Below are 24,387 nucleotides of genomic sequence, written 5' to 3'. Positions count from 1 at the left end.
GACACAATCACAACAAAAACCCATCAACAGCCAGCACAAATAGCAGAGGAGCAGGCTGTGAAAACAAGCATATGGATGCAGTACAAAGAAACAAATTGAATATACATTCTGTGGGAACAGAGATGAAAAGCCTGGCTGCAAATATGCCTAATCACAGAGTACAATTTACGCTGCTCCGTCCTGTCTGGAATGTTAACCTGTTCGCTTCAAAGATGCTGCTGGTTTCTTACAGCGAGCCGTGGTTTGGCTGTTTCTGCAGGCGTGGTTTCAGCTTCATCTCGCTCTGCGTGGGAGTGCGAGCTTTTTGAAGCAGATTTTCAAGCACTGCATATTCAAAGTTTTGTCATGTGGAAACAGTTTAAATGCAGTGCTGTTGCATCTGACAGGATCATTCCCGATTATTTAATGTTGCCGCGCTTCCATTGTGTCTCTATTGCTGTATAAGTCACACTAACGTGTGCTGCAGACGTTCAGGGAAACAAAGTCACACTAACAGTTTGTCACTGAAAGCTTTTTCCTCTCTGCAGTGTGAGTGAAAGCAAACAAAGAGCAGACATTTAGCTGCATCCCCATGTGCTCGCCAGCTGACTGACATATTCATCTGCACATGCTCGTCTGTTCTCAGTGATAGTGATACTTTGAGTGCGTGCTGGAGCTCTAACTAGGGTTGCCAACTCCCTGAAAAATAAATAAGGGACACCTCGTGGCCAGGGCCGGGCGACCCAGTTGTCTTCACCCTTCCCAGTGTGGTGAATTTTCTAGCTCTTTTTTTGTGTGTGAAATTATTTTTTAACCATTTGACTTGAATTTGATTTAAGTAGATGCATATTCTTTGTGATATGACCGTATGGGAAACAAATGATCATTTAGCCATTTATTTTTAGCTCAAAATGACAACATTAACACAGTAAAACAGGTCTCTTTCTTAAACAGAAGCCTGTCATGCTTAACTTTTGAGAATATAAGTAAATCTTTCTTTAAAAGAACTCTGTCCTGCTTAACTTAAAATTATATAAATTAATAGAAAACAATAGAACAAAATCATTCTTGTAACAGTGCACATTTAGTGCATTTAGTACAATTGGCTTCAGTTGAGGTATTATTTCAGCTTTTCTAATGCTAATCAGCTGCTCCTGTTTGTAAACCCGCTTGTTCCCATGGTTACGCATCATAACTCATCATCATTATTCATCGATGTATTACTTTTATGTATTAGTCATCTATTTGTTGTAATCATCTATCCTTGCAGTTGTTTATTACACAAAATAAATGATATTATCACACTTCTGGCCACATAGCGCTGATATTCACTGCACATGCCCATATTAACCTTAACCAGAGGGTTTAAACAACAAACCAGTGTTTACATACCATATCTGCTTCTGCCGTGGCCTGGTGGACAACAAATTGGTTAAGGGTTCCCCGAGCTTTCACGCCCCTCATGTTCTTCATGTGCCCACCATTAGAAGCATGCCTATGGAAAAAGTGCGCCGGCACACAGTGCAGTGCGCTTTATAGGTGTTATCGTGCACTTTCCCAGCCAGGTGTTTCCCTTTTCCCATTCCTCCCTGTACTTCTGCAGCCTATTTTTCTTTCTCTGAGTGAACAAACATTGCTGCTCTAATGCTGGGCTCACACTGTGCGATTTCTGGCCCATTTTGAGACGATTTTTGAGTCGTGCGACCGATTTGGTGATCGAACCGATTTTGGCCTTCATCGTGCATCGTGTAGTATACGTGGGGTAACGAGAAGCGATTAACACCTCGACCAGCTCCCGATCATCAATCGCTCGTGAGCCGCTAACACTGCTCACGCGCAAACACGTAAACGTCAGCGAAAAAGACGGCGCAGCACGGCTGTGCGGCGTGTGATCTGGACACAAGTGATGGAGGCACAACTTGTAGAACTTTGGAAAGCTCATCCGAGCCTTTTCGATGTGGGCCTCACAAAATGATCACGACCACAACAACCGTGAAAATAGTTGGATCTACATGCTGCTCAATCACAGCTGATCAATGTTTTTCATTAGCAATTTAGCAAAGTTGATGGTGGTGGTGTGTCTGTGTGAGTGAAAGACAGAGAGAGCGAGCGACAGATTTTCTGTTATAACCTTCATGTTATGGAGGCACAGTGTGAGCACTCAGGTCGCATCAGAGCATCGGGCGGTATAGTGTGAGACCTGCATCGTGACCTATGAACTTCTAACTCCTGCGAGTCAATCGTGCAGTTTGAGCAGGAGCTGAATCGCGCGACTGAAAAAATCACACAGTGTTTGCCCAGCTTTTGGTGTACTGTCGTCCGAGACTTGCACCGCCGTGACGGCGTTTGTTTCCCTGTTGGCCATGCTTCTTGTTGAGGTCATCTGTTGTCTTCCGGTATTTTCTCCGCAAGCGACCTTTCCTCGACCAATGAGATGAGCGGTAATCTGAATTGTCATACTCGAATTGTCATAAGTGTGCTGTCAGCTCATTGGTCACAAAGCAGGAGAGGGGCTGGGAATTATGTTTTCAAACAAAGCGTTAATTCCATAAACATTTATAGACTACTTTTGATTCTCACTGTATTACGGGACAAAGTGCGTCCCTTATTAGCTCAATACGGGACGTGTGCTTTTGTTTCTAAATACGGGACGAGTCCGTATTTTAAGGGACGGTTGGCAACCCTAGCTCTAACCAATGAGCTTCTTCTCCTTGCTGTAACAGCTTTACCAATCACATGGAAATCTTTGTTTTGAGTAGTGACTGCAGCAGCTTGAGTTTCGCACTCTCTCAGGATGTCCTGTTGTCTCTCTCCCACTACATTTAGCGCCTTCTCTGTCCTGGTAATGGCCCACTGTGTAACCCCACAGGTAGATGTGGTGCCAGTGACCCATCGCTTAGTAAAGTTCTGTCTTCAAGCCTCAAGCAGATCCTTTTGGTGTGTTAAAACAGGAAGTGACACAGAGCAGATCTGACCGTGAAGCAAAGTGACGCTGGCCCCTCCTCACAGCTCGTCACTTACATGGTCAAAGGCGCACGCTGACTCCAGGGTCCATCAGTTACAAAGTGACGTTCGTGTTGTATCAAGTAAGACTTCAAACCAGAAGCTGAGAATATTTTCATGTATAAATCAGGTTTTTGGAGAACTGTTCATTTCCCTGAGCCTCCACAACACGTGGTCCCTACAGATACGACCCTGTGAATCAAAACTAAACTGCAAAATCACCTCAGTTACATAAATCAGAACTAGCCCTAAAGCACAAAGACTGAAGGAATACAAAGTAGCAGTATTGATTCATTTTATCCATGTATATCCTGTCTACCATAGAGTGCATGTTGCGTTCGTGTTCAGGAGTTGCAGAGATTTAAATGAAAGTGTGTTTGCTTCATGACAGAACGGAGCCAGTTTCATCTTCTGTTCTTTACTTAGTGTAAACGCTTTTGTTGAAAGCTGGGCACCCAGCAATGACATGCAGCTGAGCTGCCGCTGACTACAGATTATCTGCTTCAGTGGTGTGTGCTAGCAGCAGAGACTGTAGCACTGCTGACACACTCACTGCTAACGCGTCGCTGCAGCAGCACACTGAGATGGTGGGTAGACGCAACGTGGATCTCATCCCACCCACTCTCCAACACGTTCTGCATTTCATTTGAGCGTTAAGTTATGGTTTGCTTTTTAACCCAGACAGTAAACAAGCTAGCAGCGCAGCCTCAGCACCAGGTGCTGCAGTCAGGTCCTCTCAGGCTCCTGCAGACGAACCTGGTTCCAGCTTGTTACTCGTCTTTTCTCGAATGAGTGAAAGAATCAGCTGAACGCACACTGATTGAAATGCATTCAAATATGGATTTTAAAGCCAATATCACTATGTGATTGGATTATTAGTTAAGTGTACATAACAATTAATGGAAGCTTAATTAAGCTTAATTTGATTAATAGTTAAAAACAACTCTGGTGTTCAGTTCATCCAGGCTTTTGCTGCAGCGTATCAAACAAACACAGTCATGAATAGAAAGGTTTAAAAGGAAACTTGGACACATATATATATTTATATGTGTGTGTATACATATATCTACTGAAACGTAGGCAGTTTTCATTAAGCATGAAGGTATTTGGGAAACTGTAAAACTGCAAATGTGATCGTCTTCTTTTTGGAACCTGCTCAAATTCCAGATTTCCTGCAACAATAAAAGTTCAGTGAAGCTTTGATGAAGTTAATGCAAACAGTTCCTGCAGGTAATGAGCCGCACACTGGTGCAGGGGAACCAGACGGTTCTTCCGGTGATGGAAGACAAACATAGTGTGAGGAGTCAAACCACTTGCAGCTGGTCTGAGGTGAACGGGGCAGACGAGTGTAGGTGTAACACAGATATGAGCTGTTGCCCAGTGACCACTCTGTGACCACTCTGTGACCACTCTGTGACCACACTGTGACCACACTGTGACCACTCTGTGACCACTCTGTGACCACACTGTGACCACTCTGTGACCACTCTGTGACCACACTGTGACCACACTGTGACCACTCTGTGACCACTCTGTGACCACTCTGTGACCACTCTGTGACCACACTGTGACCACACTGTGACCACTCTGTGACCACTCTGTGACCACTCTGTGACCACACACTGTGAACACATGTGACCACTCGTGAGCACTCTGTACCACTCTGGACCACACTGTGACCTCTGTGACCACTCTGTGACCACACTGTGGACCACCACTGTACCACCTGTGACCACTCTTTGACCACACGTGACCACTTCTGTGACCACTCTGTGACCACTCTGTGACCACACTGTTGACCACTCTCGTGACCACTCTGTGACGCACTTCTGTGACCACTCTGTTGGACCACACTGTGACCACACGTGTGACTCACTGTTGACCACTCTGTGACCACTCTGTTGACACTCTTGAGCCACTTGTGAGCCACACATGTGACCACACTGTGACCACTTGTGACCATCTGGCCCTGGTGACCACTCTTGTGACCACTTCTGCCACACTGTGACCACACTGTGACCACTCTGTGACCACTCTGTGACCACACTGTGACCACTCTGTGACCACACTGTGACCACACTGTGACCACACTGTGACCACTCTGTGACCACTCTGTGACCACACTGTGACCACACTGTGACCACTCTGTGACCACACTGTGACCACACTGTGACCACTCTGTGACCACTCTGTGACCACACTGTGACCACACTGTGACCACTCTGTGACCACACTGTGACCACTCTGTGACCACACTGTGACCACACTGTGACCACTCTGTGACCACACTGTGACCACTCTGTGACCACTCTGTGACCACTCTGTGACCACACTGTGACCACACTGTGACCACTCTGTGACCACACTGTGACCACACTGTGACCACACTGTGACCACACTGTGACCACTCTGTGACCACTCTGTGACCACACTGTGACCACACTGTGACCACACTGTGACCACTCTGTGACCACACTGTGACCACACTGTGACCACACTGTGACCACTCTGTGACCACACTGTGACCACACTGTGACCACACTGTGACCACACTGTGACCACTCTGTGACCACACTGTGACCACTCTGTGACCACACTGTGACCACACTGTGACCACTCTGTGACCACTCTGTGACCACACTGTGACCACACTGTGACCACTCTGTGACCACTCTGTGACCACACTGTGACCACTCTGTGACCACACTGTGACCACTCTGTGACCACTCTGTGACCACACTGTGACCACACTGTGACCACACTGTGACCACTCTGTGACCACACTGTGACCACACTGTGACCACTCTGTGACCACTCTGTGACCACACTGTGACCACACTGTGACCACTCTGTGACCACTCTGAATATACCGAATGAAAATCAAATAATACTGTCAGTGAACATTTAGTATTAATAATGCAAATGCAGTTACACTGCAGTGGAAATTCATATAAATGAAAATGTGATAATATTGTAAACGTACCTATTAGCTACCTGCTAGCACTGAGTGAGCAGCCTTTATACATTATTGTATGTCTGCACCTCGTAGCTTTAATAAAGTGAGCACGGGGAAGGACGCTGTCGACCCTCCTCACTGTGCTTCGCAGGCTTGTTTTACGGTTGTATGGTCGAGTGTGAGAACTGCAACAGTTTTACACATCAAAGTTGTTTATAGGTCTCTGGGAGTGAGGCTGCATTTGTGGGAGAGAAAAATATTTGTGGGCACAGAGGGAGCCGTGTGAAGTCTGATAAATTGCCCCGAGTGGTGAAAACAGCACGAATATCATGAAATACTAGAATGAGTTTTGCTGCAGCCTTGCTGTGCTGGATGGACACTGAAGCTGGGCTATTTTTAGGTAAGCAACGAAATCCAGTTGATACTGAATAAACCACATCTGAAGGAGCTCGCTGATTTTGTCTCGCTGATTATTTATTGAGTTATTTTTCTTTAAAGGCTGAATCAGCACCTGAACGCGTCTCTTCTGTTTCCCCGTGTCTGCACAGAGGTGTCTGTGTCCTTCGACAGAGAGTCCTCCGTCACCTACACCTTCCAGGAGCCCTTCTCAGTGATGCAGAACAGAAGCTCTCAGGCCTCCACCTCCTCCACGGACAGCAGAGCCAGAGAGGACGTGGCCTTGAGCTTCGTCACCTCCCAGAGACCAGCCATGCTGCTCACTGTCAGCACCTTCAGCCAGCAGTACATCGCTGTCATCCTGGCCACAAATGGTACGTACAGGAATCACACGTGGAAATGTTGTAGTTGTGCAAGCGTGTTCTTTGTGAATGCAAACTTTAAAAACATGAACATGCTTCTCGTAGGCAAAGAAGGCGAGCTGAATAACATCCTGGTATCTGAAGAACTACAGCAGTTCTTTCACAGTATGGGAGGAAATATTTGTTTTGACTCTGTTTTTATGAATCAAGGTTCACTTTGGCCCCGTAGCCCTCTGACTTGGATTCCTGTGTAGTTATTTTGAGTATGTGTTGACCACAGAGCAATCTGGGCTTTGTTCTTAAGAGCATCAAGAGACAAATGTTTGTTTTACAGTCCAGGTGGGGAATTTTGACACGTGAACAAAGGGTGAGTTCAGCGTTCGGGTGGATTTCTCTGGATTTCACCGTATAACTGTAAATGTGGTGTCAACACTTCCACTGTCACATGGTTCATGTCTTGATTTCAGACAACAGCTGGTTTGCCAGAGTTAACGAGTTGATTAGTGTAGTAACGGAGAGAGGAGAAAACAACCTAAGTGCAGCCTCTTCTGTCTCGTGCCTCCCAGAGAAGCATCGCACTCTGAATAGAGTCTGGGTTATGTAGTGGCACTAATGGGAGTGAGAAGAAAACCATGGTGCCATGCTGGGGCAGGCGTTTTGGGCCTTTTATTGATGAAACCAGCTGTGAATTGAGCGCTGCCACCAGGTCACTGTGTGGGAAACAGGGAGGACAGTAAAGCACAGCTTGAGGCAGGAAAATGGTGGTGGAGTTGTTGGAGTGGAAGGCTTGTACACTTTCTTTTAGAAATGTGTGCAAACACGGCACCAGTGTGCTCGGCAACGAGGCTTTCTCCTCCTTTATTTCCTCCGGAGCTGTTAAATAGGAGGAGGAGGTGATCAGCTGTGGGGCCCCTAACGGGAGAACTCGAAGGAAGAAGAAGAAATAATGCTGAATAGAAAACGACGGTTCTCATACTGTACATGTATCTGTGTGCTGTAGTAGTGAGTGTTAGTGGAGCCTAGCAGTACAAACCTGTTGGTGCTCAGCAGCATGAACAACAATCACTGTGCTAACAAAACTACATTCATTTACTTATTTGCTGCATTTTAGCTGCATTTGTCAAAGAGCACTCACTTTCTCGTGTCCACTTGGCCACAGATGCATCCACCACACTACTGTAGGACTGAACCTATATGAATGGCAGCTGCTAAGTAATCAGCTTGTATATATGGGCAGAATATTCCTCGGGGGCTGGAACAGACCCACAGACCACCTCAGTGTGGGGTCCACCTGAAAGGAAAACTCAACAGCTGCCACCAAAGAGCTTTGGTTAGAAAACTGAATCCATAAACTGCACGGGCACAACACACACACAACTGCTAATTAGTGGTACGTAGCACAGTAATCAGATTACAGCTGGAATATCATAAAAACTGCATCTTATTGGATGGCCTGTAGTTCATAGCAGGCCGTATTATATGTCAGATAATTCCATTAAAATGCTCCAAAAGGCATAAACACAGTGGTGAGGCCAGCGAGGCCTAGCAGACAGCTAGCAGCTACAGCTGTCAGTCAAAGCAAGCACCAGCTAACTTTAAACACTGTCAGTATCCAAATGGAGCTATGAGAAAGTAATCAGCCTTACATGAAGGGGAGAAGTGTTCATAGAGGCCAAAGCAGCTTTGTTTTTGTTAAAGGTTTAAGTGTCATCACCGATGAGAAAGGAGGGAAAAGGTCCGACACAGAGTTCAGATACTGGAAAGTCTGGATTTTGTTTCCGGGCTTTGAAAAATGAGTCGCTATCATCAGATAGCACCATCAGATTTATGAAACGTGTGTAACCATCTTTAACCAGCCTGCACCAATATGCTGGTGAATCTGAATTATTCAGCAGCCTTTTAGACTCAGTTTGCATACTATGTGCATACTGCCCTGATGTTGTGAGAGAGAAATCTGCACCATCCAGGCAAAAATAAGGAGGAAGTCTGGCTACAGAAAATTAAATGATAGCGTCTGACGTCCAAGGAAGAAGTCAGAACAAGTGCATTGTTGCAGTATAAATAGGACAAAAATGATTGTTAGTAGTGGGAGTAAGTCTCTAAAGTCTACGGCAGCCAGGCTGTCAGTTGTATCCATGGTCAGAGGGACGTCTGCATTTAGTACACTGTTAGTACACGAGGCCCGTTCTTACAGTACTTATGCATCCACATGGCTTTGATTTCCTGTTCCACGCTGCATTGTTATGTTCTCCATTTGTGTTTGTTTCATGCGTCGCGCTCACACGTAACCGAAACCTGTATCTGCTGTGAAACTGAATTTGAGTCAGTCAGGAGTCTGAAGGACGGCCGCGTGGGGAGGATGGGTGTTCGCTGGTAACAGTGAAGGAGGCGGTGTCAACCACAGCGGTAGACATGATAGCAGGGTGTCATAGATTTGAAGGTGGATGGGTAGAAAAAGAATCTGGAGATGGATTTATGGAGCAGGACATCAGCTCCCCACACCTGTGTTCAAACACGAGCACGCAAAAGACAAAAGGTAGGAAGACACAGGGTTTATCCCACAGATGGAAACGATGGTCTCTGCTCTCTGCAGCTCAGTTACTGCGACGTCTTGTTGGGGTTAAGCACGCCCACCTGCAGCATTGGAGGGTGTTAGTTACACAACACCTGTTTTCCTTTCTTTTAACCCCTTTCTGGTATCAGGGAGAACGCCTACATCCCTGTTACCATGGTTACCAAATGATATAATGCATAATTACACAGCAGATTGCTCCCTTGACGGTGAACCGGTTCCAAGTTCACTCGGAGGCTGAGAGCGATTGTGTAAAAAATAGAATCTGCCTAAAGTAGAAGGATTTAGTCATATTTGCAGGGCTCTTCAGTTTAATGCACAGCAACAGCTCACTGCATGTGTGAAGGTCTGTTTGTTGAATGTTGTGTAGATTGTGCCGTTGACACTTGGTGCTTTTGATGGAAGATCAGAGCGTGAGAAAGTCAAGCACATAATTACTTTATGCGGGTCACAAAGTCAAACGCAGTCGTGGCAGCTCAGCAGGTGTCAGCGCCGGCCAACCAGCTGATGGATCGCCCAATGCAGAGCCGGTCACATACAGCATGCACACGAGGGGTGGGCGATATACGCAAAATATGCAGTAAAAATATCTGTGAAGACAGAAAAAGCCTCTGTGTGCCTGCAGCTTGTGGCCGCAGAATTAAGTAAATGCAGAAACCAGATTTCCCAGTTAGCTGCTGTCACTGGTCACACACTCCCTGCCTGTGTGCAGCAGCAGTATAGTTTAACAGTGGCGCCACAGCGGTGACTGCTGAACACTTTAGTTTAACAATAACTGAAGTCACTCAGCCCTGGAGTTCGTGTCACATTGTAAAGCTCATGTGGGAAGTTGTGTCTTTGTTAAATCTCAGGTCCAACTTTTGAAGCAGCTGTTTAAAGAACTGCTTTTCCATTACATGTAACTGCACCATTAATTCCCATCCCTCGTTTCACTTCCTGTCATATGGAGTGCAGCTAGCTAGCGAGTGCAGCTAGCTAGCGAGTGCAGCTAGCTAGCGAGGCGCTCTAGTGACACTGAGGAGTCACTTGTTTGTGCGGCACATCAGCAGCTGCTGGGATCTCCTCCCGGTGAGTCTGCTTCTGCTCAGCTTCTTTCCACCTTCAGTACGAACAATATTTTGCAAATGAGGTTGTTGTAATGATTATCGGAGGCTGCGTGCAGCTCTGTCTTGCATTGGGGAATGTAAACACATGTAAACACATGTAAACACATGCGGTGACAGCTCTATGTGACATTTTCACATGTTCAAATGTATTCTCGTCATATTCCTCACAATATGATATAATGTTATATGATGGTCTGTCTCTACTTTCTGCAGTACAGTCCTGTTCAGCTGATGCTGACGAGGGTACCACAGTGTGTCCAGCACTGCTTTAACAGAGGGGTCTGTACCTGTAGCAGCAGCTTCCCAGGCCTGATCGGCCTCCATTACTGCAGAACAGCTTACCTTACCTTTGTGAACTTCTGCCACTAACCTTTGTACCATTTCAAGCTGTTCATTGGACTTGCACAACTTGACTTGAAATAAATAACTGGGAGAATCGGGGTGTTATAACAGCAGTAGTGTTTATGGCAGGGCTGGTAGGTCCATAGTCTTTCTGTATCTGTTTCCTTAATAAGTTTAATTTGAAATGTTTCTCCTCACATACAACGTCTTGAATAATCAGCCCATCATAACTTACAAACCTCACAGTACCACATAAACCCAGCAGAGCACCTAACTCTCCGACTGGTTCCTGGGATATCTAAAAGTAGAAGGGAGGCCGAGTCTCCAGCTTTCAGGCCGCTCTTCTGTGAAATCCCAGCTTGGAGTCAGGAAACAGACAGCCTCTCTACTTTTAAGATTAAGCCTAAAACTTTCAGTGTAGATAAAACTTATAGTGTGGGATAGGGCTGGGCGATATATCAAAAATTTATCGTTACCGAAATTTATGACTCTCATCGACGTCATTTTGCCCATGTCGGTAAATTCGGTATTTAAAAAAAAAAAAGAAAAGGCATGTGCAGGTTGGCGATGTTCATGTCCCTTTAAGACGCTGTGCTACGTTACAGACTTGACGGGGTGGAGTCACATGACTCTACTACCTGAAACAAGACGAGACACGGGTGAACAAATGGAGGACGATTTAAATGTTGAAGCAGCAGCGACGGAGGTAGAGATGGTGGAGGAGGAAGAGGAGACGCTTGTTAACAAAAAAAATGCATCATCAATCGTTTGGCAACATTTTGGATTCAACAAGGATGATATTGATCAAAAAATTGTTAAATGTAAACTCTGCAAAAAGACTGTTGCGTCTTCCACCACCTGCAGCACAACCATGTGATTCAATTCGAAGACATAAAAAAAGCTCAAAGTGAGAAGAGAGTAGGAGGACCAGCAAAACGTCTTCCTCCACCAGACATTATTTGTTTACAAGTTATACAAGTTATAGTACCTCAAGGCCTTAGCAGAGATAGGCCTTTGTCCATGACGGCATTACATTTGCACAATCATTGTTTACTTTGTGAATAGCCAATGTGAAACATTTATTATTAAACTATTTTGTTTACATTTTTTAGAGAGCATGGTTACATATTGTATCCTACACTTTTTATTTTGTTCAGTTAATAAATCTTAACCACTAAAAGTACTTACTACTATTGTCTTCATTTATTTTCAGTGACATTTTACAGCCCTTTAAAGTGGTAATAATATAATTGCAATGAATAGGTCTAGGGGGAATAATATTATCAAAATAACTGGAGGAACTATGCTGCCTGCCACAGCCCCATCAAATGAAGAAAAAAAACCGTTTGTTTTTTTGGCACTTGGGGTGGTTATCGTCCATTTATCGTTATCGAGGTTAACTGCTCAATTTATCGTGATATTGATTTTAGGCCATTTCGCCCAGCCCTAGTGTGGGTTGCATTAGGGTACCCTGCAATAGGCCTGCAAGCTGCTGGGGGCTTCCCATGTCACCAGTTTGCCCATCTGTATCTGGAAGTCCCGAAGGATCTCCCAACATCTAACCTGCAGTCCACTGACATCTCCTGTAGCGGTGCTATTTATCACGTACGACTTCACTTTAAATAAATTGTGGGACTGAAATAAACACTGTTTGGACACAGACTGAAATTTAGGATGGTTACTGTTAACCTACTAACGTTACTATGAGGTATAACATGATGTTAGCTTAAGCATGAGAAAATATCAGGCTCATATTTTAGCCTGAGCTTCACTGCTTGACTTGGACCCTGGAGGAAAAGGTCCCTGCATATGTTACAGCTTATCACCTCAGAGTCTCCATTTTTCAGATTGAGACACAACAAAGACCTCAGAGCTTTAAGCGAACAGCCACGCTACATCCAAACCTGCGAGTGCCACATTGAGTGACACCTCTGTGCAGTTTTTAGCCAGAGCCCTAATCCGCTCGTGTGTGTTAAACCTGAGCAGCCAAATTGCATGGGTCTCTGTAAACAGTGAAGGGCAGGGGAGACACTTTATCCACAGTGACCTTGCTCTGTTGGAGCACTCTGAGGATCTGAAATGAATCACAACACAAAGCCCTTCACTTACACACTGGGAATTGTAATATTGACCTAGCTCCACTTGACAATGCATAGCTTTCTGACTCTTTGATCTGGCAGCGAGTGTGTGTGTGTGTGTGTGTGTGTGTGTGTGTGTGTGTGTGTGTGTGTGTGTGTGTGTGTGCGTGTGTGTGTGTGTGTGTGTGTGTGTGTGTGTGTGTGTGTGTGTGTGTGGGGCCCGGGGAGGGGGGGGCTGAGCACATATTGACTCGCTCAGTTTTCAGAGCAAAGAGCTATGAGATAAATATTTGCAGACTCTCGAGAGTAACTGAAGAAGCTTGGATGTAGTGGTGTATTTATAAATAGGCAGTCCCCTTCTTGCAGCAGACAGGTGTATTCTCTTATCTTATCACCCATTAGAATGCAGGGTACACATATTTGAATCCTGGTAATGTTATATGTACAAGATTGGATTTAGACCTGTAGATTCCACGTTTTCATCGAACACTGAGCATAAGATGAAGCGTCGCGTTGCTCTGTAACAGTTTATGCTTTGTTTTCCAGGGAGTGTGCAGATCTGGTATCACCTGCAGACAGGCAAGAAACCGGATGTCTTCACTCCCACCCCGAGTAATCTGGCAGATGGACGTCTTCATCGAATCAGAATCCACCGAGTCGGCAAAAACCTCTATGTACAGGTCAGTAACACCGGTACAGGAAGTCCTGCATAAGGACGTGCTGTCTCACAGAGACAGTTCCTGCTTCTGAAGCTTGGTGTGGAGTTTGGATGTGTGCAGGCTCCCTGTGCAGGCTCCCTGTGGCCACTCCAAAGACACGCATGTTGGATCAAGAGCTTAGACAGTGGCTGTGATGTATAAAGTGCTTGCAGTGTGTAAGCATGATGTGAGTATAGGGCTAAGTGTGATTCGTCTTAGGTGCGTTTGTAATCATTTCCTGTTCAGTCACATATCACAGTCTGTCTGCTAGGTAAAGGTAGAATGACTCATCATCCGAATCTGTTGTAGATTATCTGGGTTTTGTATATATTCTGACCTGTTTTCTACAATAAATTACTACATTTTGTGTTATTCAGAGTTAATGTAAGAATAAGATGCACAGCTGTATCCATGCTAGCTGCTCTGTTACATCAAGAGTAGCATCATCAAACAGCATTTAAGCTGCTGATGCTCTTCAGTATCACTTACCAAATTCAGCGTATCCTGACTTGGCTAAATGCACAGAGGGCAGGAAACCTCAGGCCTGCAGCAGGTTAGCTGATCACAGCTCCAGAAAGAAAACTAACATACTGGACCCACATAACTCTGTAATTCCCCCACTGCACTCAATCTTCTCCCAGTTTGACTCCTACGTGTGAGGAATGAGATACAATATTCTGTGGAAGAGTTTTTTGATAACACACATTAAATTTACCCGGGGAGGCCTTAAACCAGAGCAGGTGACCTGCCACCCATCAAATACGACATGGCCCAAAAATGAAAGAGACTAAACCTAACTGACTTCAAAGAGCAGCAACATCCACCATACACCATCTTTATGTGAACTCAACACTGTTTGTTTGCATCCAGCGGCAATTTATTTATACAGCACATTTCATTATGCAGTGTTGAAGATAACATAGAAGAAAAACACATGTAGTTTTGTCTTAAGGGGATTTAAAGACGTTAAAGACGTGCATGCGCACACATCCAGAGTTACTGAGTGTAGACCTGTGAGGACAGAAAGGGTTGAGGATGTTTTTGAATATGTGATTTACAGGTCAGCAGGCAGCTGGTCCAGGAACAGGCCCTCAGCACACTTAGATCTACTGGGAACAGCTGATGACCTGAGAGTCTGACAACGATATATATCAGATGACGATATAAAAACGTCTATCGTTTCATTTTACGCTATCGTTTGTTTCGTGGTGTCTCAAAATAAACTGTTTACAGCAATGTTTTCATGTTCTGATGTCACTGTAGTTATTATTAATTTCTTAAAGTTCTCTCTTTCTCTTATATTTAATATCACCACACTACGGACGGACAAGCGCCTGTTTTTATGCGTTGTCGTTAGCAACAACTACGGTAACACCACGGCGTGTCCGCTTGTTTATTTTCCACATAAACCTTTCACAATAAAGCTCAAGATCCTGTTGAGACTTTTCAAAATAAACTGAATCACGTGAAAGATGCAGATTATTTATGGATGAGAAGTAAAAAAGAGCCGCCAGGTGCTAAAAAATAAAGCTTAGACTCAAACGTTAGAACAGGCTTCTCCCCGCAGCACGCCGTGTAATAAATACTCACAAAGAAAACGGCGCCGTTACAACTTCTGTCTAAAAATGTATCATTTCATGCATCGTTAAAACACTCGACTCACCTACACGACGCGCAGCAGGAAACACTTCACCTGCCCGAGATTCACAGAATTGACAGAAAATGTTACATTTGTGTGATTTATATCGTTATCGGACGATAGATGTTTTATATCGGGAGATGAGATTCTGGTCATATCGCACAGCCCTGGGTCTGACTGCAGGTCCATAATGTGCTGAGGGGCCACATGGATTTTAAAGTTAACTCTCTGACTTCAGTATCTGGGTGATATGGTCGGGTTTCCTTGTATGAGCAAGAAAAGTTGTCTTCGTTGAGTAGAGTAACCTGCTTGGCATGAACACATTTCTAGGTCAGTTTGAAATTACATTTTCTAACTTTTGATATATTTGTATCGATTCCTGTGTTTAAGAGACAGGGACGGTAAATATGTGATCAACTATAATATCTAAAAGGTTTCTGGACCTCCAACAGTTAATGTTATTAATACAACTGATGAGTCTTTGAACAGAGGTTAGATTACCAGAGGAATATGATGTGTTTATTAACTGCCCAAGGATATAATATATCATTTGAGTTCTGTATGATAGTGCTGTACCAAGCAGACACATAAAGTCATGGACCAGGACTGACTGACTGACTGAGGAGCCCTGATTGAATTTTTGTTTGTGCAAATCTAAAACTAATAATTGAAATATAAAAACTTCAGCTGTGAAGAGGACCAATCAATAACCAGACCTAATAAAACAATTGAACCATCAGGTCATCTTAGTGCATGCTCACTCATCCAGGTGAGGAACTCCTAAAAGGCTGATTCTGTTCATGAGGACGTGGCGTCTTCCTCCAGTCTCAGCTGACTGCAGGACATTTGTACAGTGACTGAAACCAGCAGCGCTGAGGGAACCATGGGCTGTGTCATTAATATGCACTGATCAAAGCCCAATCATCATTGATCAGTGGCCACGTTTAGACCGTACACAAGACGTTGAGTATCTGCTGTTACAATCAGTGGAACAGTTCTGCAGGGCGGCGGTGCCCTTTTGCACTACAGACCGGTTTATGTCCAGCAATATTTTTATGGTGTCGCGGATGAATACAACAAAATAAAACCAGTACCAAAAAAGAGGAAGATTTATTCATAACACACGAGAAAAGACCCAGGGAAACCGAGTTAGCGATAAAAACGATTAAAAAAACAAAACGATACAAACCCTGGAAACCATCATTTCTCACCTGAGCCTGAAGCCTCACGGCCCGGTACCAAACGACTGGTTTGGTTTCCTCTCAGTACGCCTTTCTGGTAATTCTAAATTGGTAATTGATGTGAGGTAGATAAAGTGTTGTGCGTATGTTGCAGGTATTTCCCTTCTTTGTTGCATTGGCAGTTTTCACTTTACCATTGCACTCGTTCTTTTCTGCAATAAAAAGTCCACGCTGCAGGCTGCGCCACTGCTTCCCTGCTTGATTGGAGCTCAAGTGCAAGCAGCGAGATGGCGTGACAGGCAACCAGACGGACAGTCCCGAGGATTCGAACTAATGTTGCGTGGAACATTCCCATCCCAATTATCCTGCAGGATTTTCTGGTAGAGAGCAGAATCCATAGGTTGCGTGATGGTGCTGGTCCTGGCTGGGACCTCAGGTTGAGTCTTAGTCAGGTTTTAAATAACGTTTTCACAGAGGACCAGGTAGGTGTGGATTTGAATGAAATCATCATTTAACTTGTGTATTTACTCAGATGATCAAAGTTACTTGATGATCAGGAACATGTAAGTGTGACAAACATGCAAAAGAAAATTAAGAAATGAGGAAGTGTGCAACGACGTTTTTACAGCACTGTAGCTATTTGAGTGAAACAATGTGACTAACATGACGAGACAGCAGGATTCATCTAAAGAGGAAAGCTGTGCACATCGTGTGCATCTTTTCATGCAATAGGAAACTGAAACCCTTCACTTTTATTGCACTTCACCGTGTTAAGCGATTATTCCGAGTCAGCATGACGGCACAGAGGTACAAGGTCAAACTCACTTCAGAGCTACCTGTAGCTGCTTTCAGGTGAGGCTGCAGTGAACACACAGCTCGCTCTTACGCTGAGCTGCAGCTGCTGTTACCTTGCTTTGAATTTCGTGTAATCACCTTGTTATCTGATTTCTTTCTATCCAACCAGATCAACCAGGACATCCACAGAAAGTACACACTGTCATCTGACGCGGAGCTGATCCTCATACGATCGCTGACGTTAGGCAAAGTCACCAGTAAGTCTCTGCAATCAGTCCTTCTCATTCAGCTTTGACCGAACGAAGCCAGAAGCATTTCTCACTCCTCGGCTGTGTCTTTGTAGGAATGGAGAATTTTGATGAGGAAGTGATACAAGGAGCTTCTAAAGGTTTCATTGGCTGCCTCTCCTCAGTCCAGTTTAATCATGTCGCACCACTGAAGGTAGCGCTGACCAATCGCGGGAGCTCATTGGTCACCGTCCGTGGCCCGCTGGTCCAATCAAATTGTGGCGCGCTAGCCGAGTCACATACTCTGCAAGGTAAAACATCCACATCCATGACACTGATGATCTGTTTACTTAGACTCACAAACACACGAGCTGATTGTTTCTGTCTGTTAATCTGAGTCTTTGAAGCACTTTGAGGAACTCGTTGCTGTGATTTGTTTCTACATAAATAAAACTGAACCAAAGTCATCTGAGAAATTTGGATAGAATGAAACCATCAGCTGTGCAATTCTTCATAAATGGAATAAAAGTAAAAGGACCATCTATTGTCCTCGGTCTGGAGCTCAGAATCAAAATCTGAGACGTGAATCGTAGTGGATCAGCCCAAAATCACACAGCAGTAATGACCTAAAGCACGCGGGGACGCAGTCGCCACCGTTGGCAACACGACGGCGTCATGGATGGAAATCTTGCAGCCCCCACACAGTCCCCTTGCTCAAGAAGCCACAGCGTGAGTTTGCCATCGAACATCTAGATGGTTCAGAGAAGGCTTGGATAAAAGTGTCGTGGTCACATGAAACCAAAGCTGAGCTACTGAAGAGTTTCTGTTTCAGTTTGTGATGGTTAGGATCATATTTCCATGACAGTGTGGTTAGCATTAGCATTGGATCTTATGTACACAGGCCAGAGCTCTCTGTAGGGTTTGTTATCTTAAGACCAGTATAGCAGCACTGGTTTCCATATTTGCTTTTTCCTGTTGTATCGACACCGAGCTGGCTTTTTGCTGGCATTGCTCTGTGCGTCTTTCACAGCGATCAGTTTTAAAGAAGATGACCCCGACCCGCATGTGAAATAGTTTCTCGTTTGCCTGAAGTCCAGACACAAAGACAGCTGTTCTCACTGGACTGGATGTGTTACAGAAACGTTGGCTGACGTCACAGCGGTGCAACAAGCCAAAGAGCTACAAACCAAACAGAACATGATCACAGTAAAACTGGATTGTGTAAATCAGGACTTCCAGGGTTGTACTGCTGTTTAAAATCGTTTTCAGAAGCAGAGACATTTAAATAGACTGTTTGTCTTTGCCTCTCATGAACCAAATGTAATCATCATGTCATGCACTGTACTGCAGCACGCCTCGTTGTACAGGAGGAGGAGCCAGTCAGTAAAGAGAAGTTGACATGGTATGTATGAAAATGATGATGTTTCTCTTTGCTCTGCAGATCAGGCTGTAAATGCAAATAAAGACAAAGAGCAGCGTGCCGGCAGCACCCAGAAGGATTTGGCTGTAATAGCAGGTCTGTGCTGTGCTCCTGTTTTTCCTTTGCTTAATTGAAAATGAGTCCCAGCTGTTTGTCATTTGTCATTCTCTCCATTTGGCTCCGTCTTAATGCTTTTTCCTTATCTCTCGATAACTCGGCCCAGCTCGAGCTTATTGCCACGATCGTGTCTTAAACCTTCTTTTTATTTGAAATGAAACTTGATGCTGTGATGTGTGTTTTCTGAACAAGCAAGCATTTAATTCTATAGCTACATGTCCCCAGATATTACTTATAAAGCCTATCAGAGGCCCTATAACTGTGATCATCTTTAGTGTTCATTCTCTGAGGCGCTGTGCCTGTTTCCGGTAACAGCTCTGTCATTTGCTTGTTTGCTTCATATTTAGTATTTAGTATTTATTTATTTATTGTCATTGTCAAGAACAATGAAATTGCGTTTGGGGCTTCCATACAACCCAAAAAAAAAGAAGAAAATAATAAATACCCCTTAAAACCCAAGTGTACATATTTAACCCAGTGTGACTCCAATGCAATAAGACAATCCTTAGCAATAATGTTCGTAGAAATTCAGACAAAGACCTGAGAAACATGACAAAATACAACAATGCAACCCATTCAATATTATTGTACTGTGAGATATGATATCAGATATGATAGTATCTGCATCATATCAGATATGCATCTGTTGTGCTGTCTGTAAGGTAAATATGAAGACACAACACCGTCGAGCTCAACATAAAGGCTGGAATAAGGACAATTTCATTTAAATGTTGTTAATTAACCTGTTTTGTGAAATCACAACCATCAAAGAGTGAAGGAAGCTGTCTCCCGCGGTGACCGTGAGACAGCTTCTTGGCTCAGACCAGTTTCCAGGCAACCATCAGGGACTCGGAGGTGTTACTGATCCCTCAGCTTCACCACAGACACCTGACAGGGTTGCAGTCTTTTCATCAGCCTCTTGACAAGAAGACAAATCAGTACATTTCTCAATAAAAGTCACATTATTCAATCACAGTCGGAGGATTAGTCAGCTCCAATCAATAAATGATACGATAGCTTTGATTGTTACAAACATTTATTTCATTCAACTTGTTTATTTCAGTTTAGCTCTTCGGAAATTTGACATCATCTCTTTGTTGTGGCTGCAGATTAAATTGTGATGCATCCTGTTTTCTTTAATTATCTTTGTAAATCATGTCTAATCAATGATGTTTGTCACAGGAGGACGGCAGTCTCGTTTGATTCTCCTTTCAAAGGCACAAAGGGGATGCTAATACTGAAGGCTACTTACTTTGAGTTAAAATCCACCCATTTAAAATTTCCCTCACACGATGTGTGCAGGAGTGTTCAAATCTCTTCATGACAAACTCATTGTCAGACCAGGTGGACTCAGTTTCAGGGAAAGTAGATTAGATTAGCTTCTTCATCGTCGTTTGTAAAATTTGTCTGGATCATTTTTACCAAACTTGCTGAGAAATAAAGAGATAATTGCTTTGGTCAGAAGTCTCCGTCCACTCATCCGGGGGATGAATGTCGTGGTAATTTGACCCTTTATTTTCTCCATAGGTGACATGATTAAATAGGTTTGGCTGTTTTTTTGGGGGGGGGCTCTTATCCACACAGTCTGTATATGCAGACTACACATACAGGCTCAAATATGTACATATATGCGTTCGCAAGGTAGCGTTAGCTTAGGTTAACCATGCATCAGCATCACGCTGACAGTTGGTACAGTGCCATTATGTATGAAAATGATCATCTTCATCGTGTTTGACTCCAGAAGGCTTGACTGGTCCGTGTGGGCAGCTGTAAATCCCAGTCAGATTCAGAGTTGTTGGTGTTGGAGCTTCTCTCTCTGTCAGCCCCCTCTTGGTCCGTCGCAGTGTAAAACCCCACTGTGGACAGGATGCTGTTCCAGCAGTCCTCGGTTGTCCTTGAATATTCTAACCAGCGTGTCTCCTCCCAGACCCGTGGGGACGCATCCAAATAAGTTGTACTAGTGTGAAGTCGTTTTAACTAATGATGCTGGAAGTCCTGAAGAAACAGCCTTTGTCCTGATGTATTCACTCAGTTACCTTTGGGATCAATCCAAAGTCAAACTAGTCCTTTTTATGCTGCCATGATGAACAGATAAACTACCAGCTGTACGATAGTCGGTCGAGATCATTAACGAGTCGTTAGCCTTCACACACTGGAAGCTTCACTTATTCACATATTAGAGTGTACGCAGACTCCTGTGTAGTAACATCTTGTGCTCTCATTAAACGTTGATGCTGTTCAGGTATCCTTGAGAGGAACTGTTCAAAGAAATCATTCGATCAGAGACCAAGCGTGCAGTAATCCCAGCTTTAAGGTCCTGTGTCCACATGTGTGCAGGGCTAAACGTACTGCTAACACTCCTACACTACTTAAACCTGAGGCCACCAACACCGCCATCATCTAACCTGCCTTCCCTGCGTCGTTTCCAGGTGTGGTCACTGCAGTGGTCTTCATAACCGTGTGCGCACTGGCTGTGGTGATCCGCCTGGTGTACCAGCAGCGGCGGGCCCAGAGGAGCAGCGGCAGCATCAAAGAGGAGCACAGACACAGCATGTACACAGACTACAGGACTGAGCTGCACCTCCACAACCCAGTCAGAGACAGCGTGAAGGAATACTACATCTGACTGCAGCGTGCAGCCGATGTCACAAACTTACCTCTTTCTTCTAAAGGACTCACAGGTGGACGTGCTGCCGCAGGATTTCTTACAACACTGCATATCTCCGCCCTGGAAGTTCCCCAGGGACTCTGCAAAAGTCAGCAGACTCCACTCTCAATGCTCCTGTAAAAGCAGGCGGCTGAATCTTTGCAGCTCGTAGTGTATTTGATGTTGGTGAAATTGTCAGAATCAAGCTGCCGTGGTTTCCGTCATTGCGAAATGTGTAAAGCAAAAGTCGATCGTTCCCAGGGGTGAACGCGGGGGCGTGGACGAGCGCGGCGAGCGCAGAAGCCGCCGACCGTCCTGAATGTGCACAACAATATTTCCACATTTCTGTGGGACTCACTAAATTGTATTTGTTAGTCAGGAAATGTAGGCAAGGCCTGTAAGATATGCATCCATCCGCTGCTCTCTGTTTGTGTTTCCACTGGGGGTGAATGTCGCAGCAAAGGGACAACACTGCCGACACTGTGTGAGTGCCTGATTTGCGTATCTGTTTGGATTTGAGTTCTTGCTGTGACCCTCACAGACGCAGGCACATGTCCCCACAAAAGAGCTTATTGTCATTCGCTGAAGAAAATGGGAATTTCATAGAATTTCATGGTCTCTAGAGCGCAGCCGTTGGCGAGGGGTGACCATCGCTAACATTTCTTTCAACAGGCTGTTTACCACGGTGCGGTTGATAGCAGCGTGCAAACTGACAGATGGAACAGGCCCATAGATTCTTTGTTGATGTGCAGCGAGGGCCTCATTTATCAACGTCTGCAGGAAGAAAATAATAATAATGACGACCATGATAATAAAAACTGATCGCGTGCCCACAGCACAGTGTTCAGCACATCATGAAGTTACCCTCAGCACATAGACGGGGGTCCACACACCCACATATTTGAGGTTTCTGGGTGGGAGAAGTGACCACAATAACCCCTGTTTGTGTTGTCGTCATTCCCAGATTCATGTCACAAAGGTGTGACCAGCGTGTGAGGCTGCCGTGCTCACAGACGACCTCACACAGACGTGCCACATATGTAAGGGATGGATGTAGCCGCCATGGCATCCTTTAGAGTAGCCTCGTGCTGAGCACTGATAGCCCAGCAATCAGTCACACTGTAAAGCCCTGTTTTATTCTCTGTTTGACTCAACGAGGACCAGCCCCTGCTGGCCAACGGGACCAGTGAACATCTCGTCACAGTCTTTTCTATAAACCTGGCCACAGCACGGCCACACCAAGTGTTACGTGGATAAATGAACATCGGTGGAATTTGAATCTGACGTCGCTACTTTCATGTGACAACAACAAAACGTACAAACTTGATATTAACGAGGAGAAAAATGTCAGCTGATAAATGAGGCCCTGACTCAGTGTCAACAGCGAGTGTTGCAGCTGTTTCTGTTCATAATGAAGGAGATGCAATGTGTAAAAAAGGTGTGAATTGTGTCATAAAGTAGCAGAAATAAGAAAATAACTGAGAGAAATGTATTATTTATAGCAGTTATTTATGCCAAGACTAAAGGGTGTAATCATCAAGCAGAGGGTCCACGTGAAACACCACAGGCAGCCAGTAGCAGCAGTTACAGCCTCCAACCCTGCAGCTTGTGTTCAGTAACATACAGACAGCAGTTTGCTTCATACGACAGGTTTTGGGTTCACAGAAGTCACAGTGACGAGGTTAGAATCACAGCAGCACGTTTGCGAGGTTTCGTGGAGGAGAACGTCCGAACTTTGCTGGCAAATGTCTGGGAGTTGTTTCATAGAGCATTCACTTGTGGAGCACCAAAGCCGTAGAGCAGAAGTTTAATCTGGCTTGTATTTTAGAGCACTAACCGGCGGTGCTTAGAGCTTTTTGCATAAAAGAAGACGGCCAATATCATACCGGATGGAATGAATTTATTTTCAGATTTACTGGGAGTGCAGTGGTTTCTGTCTCAAATGGACGTGACGAAGGCAAATTAAAGGACGGATGGAAATGGAGACTACTTTGCTTTTTTAGATCCTTGCTTCTAGTGGGCACGAAGGTGATGCCAGAGAAAACAAATCACGTTGTCTAAATTTCAAAAGCAGCCTTTTGAGCCCAGTTCTGCATTATCATACTGACTCATTATCCTGGGCTCAGCTGCTCTCTGGCTGCATTCCTGTCTTTGTCACCATCAGTTATGCTTTGAACTTAACGGGCTAAATGTAAAGGTTAAGTCCAAAGAAAAGCTGACAGAAACACGGCCATTTATTTAGCATCTTGTCATGAACTCAAGTGTTCATTCTCCTGGGATCTGAATGTCAGAATAAAATGTTTAAAAAACAAAGCAGTGAGATTTCCCTCACGTAGAAATGTTTGGACCGGTGCACTGATGCGTACAAAGACTGGAGCTCCAGCTGAGGAAGGACAGCGGTGTGGCTGAGCCCGTGTACCCTCTCTGTGCATGTCCTCCAAATACGCCTGAAGATGATCCCCATATTTGTGAATGAATGCATACCTCTGAGAGTTTCAGTTACACTGCAATGGGTAATATCATGTGCTCACTTCTTAATGATTTGTATAGCTGCGGTTTTATTAAGAATCTATTGTATAGATGTATAATTTAATAATAAAAGTCGATATATTGCTACTTTTTGTTGTAAAATGGCTTCACTTCTATACAAATACAGACCATTTACTTCTGAACCTTAAAGGTGCATCTGCATTACGCTGATATCCCCAGAGGATCAAACAGCACTAACACTGTGCAGTCAGTCTGCTACAGACTCACTCACGAAGTGGCCTGGATAAATGCCTGTTAAGTGGGTGAAGCACACATCTGGACATCTGAAGTGTTTCAGTGACAGAAGCCAACGTTAACGTGCGGTTACACTGTAACCTTG

The 24,387-nt window shown here is 44.6% G+C and overlaps 1 protein-coding gene across 3 annotated transcripts in view; it reads left to right on the top strand.

The window, feature by feature from the left end:
- Nucleotides 1-24,134, top strand: part of cntnap5a (contactin associated protein family member 5a) — a 145,721-nt gene extending 121,587 nt beyond the window's left edge. For 2 of the 3 annotated variants that reach the window (XM_026145972.1, XM_026145975.1), the window contains exons 19-24: nt 6,487-6,708; nt 13,341-13,474; nt 17,277-17,364; nt 17,451-17,645; nt 18,776-18,850; nt 21,301-24,134. In XM_026145972.1, the coding sequence (XP_026001757.1) occupies nt 6,487-6,708; nt 13,341-13,474; nt 17,277-17,364; nt 17,451-17,645; nt 18,776-18,850; nt 21,301-21,497 (911 nt within the window). In that variant the 3' untranslated portion in view covers nt 21,498-24,134. Of the gene's footprint in view, nt 1-6,486; nt 6,709-13,340; nt 13,475-14,552; nt 14,679-17,276; nt 17,365-17,450; nt 17,646-18,775; nt 18,851-21,300 lie in introns of those variants that run through there. The other variant, XM_026145974.1, reaches the window with a different exon arrangement.
- The last annotated feature ends 253 nt before the right edge of the window (nt 24,135-24,387 follow it).

Source organism: Astatotilapia calliptera, chromosome 16 (assembly GCF_900246225.1).
Source record: "Astatotilapia calliptera chromosome 16, fAstCal1.2, whole genome shotgun sequence".
Taxonomy (NCBI): Eukaryota; Metazoa; Chordata; class Actinopteri; order Cichliformes; family Cichlidae; genus Astatotilapia; species Astatotilapia calliptera.
This window is presented reverse-complemented; position numbering and strand designations above follow the sequence as displayed.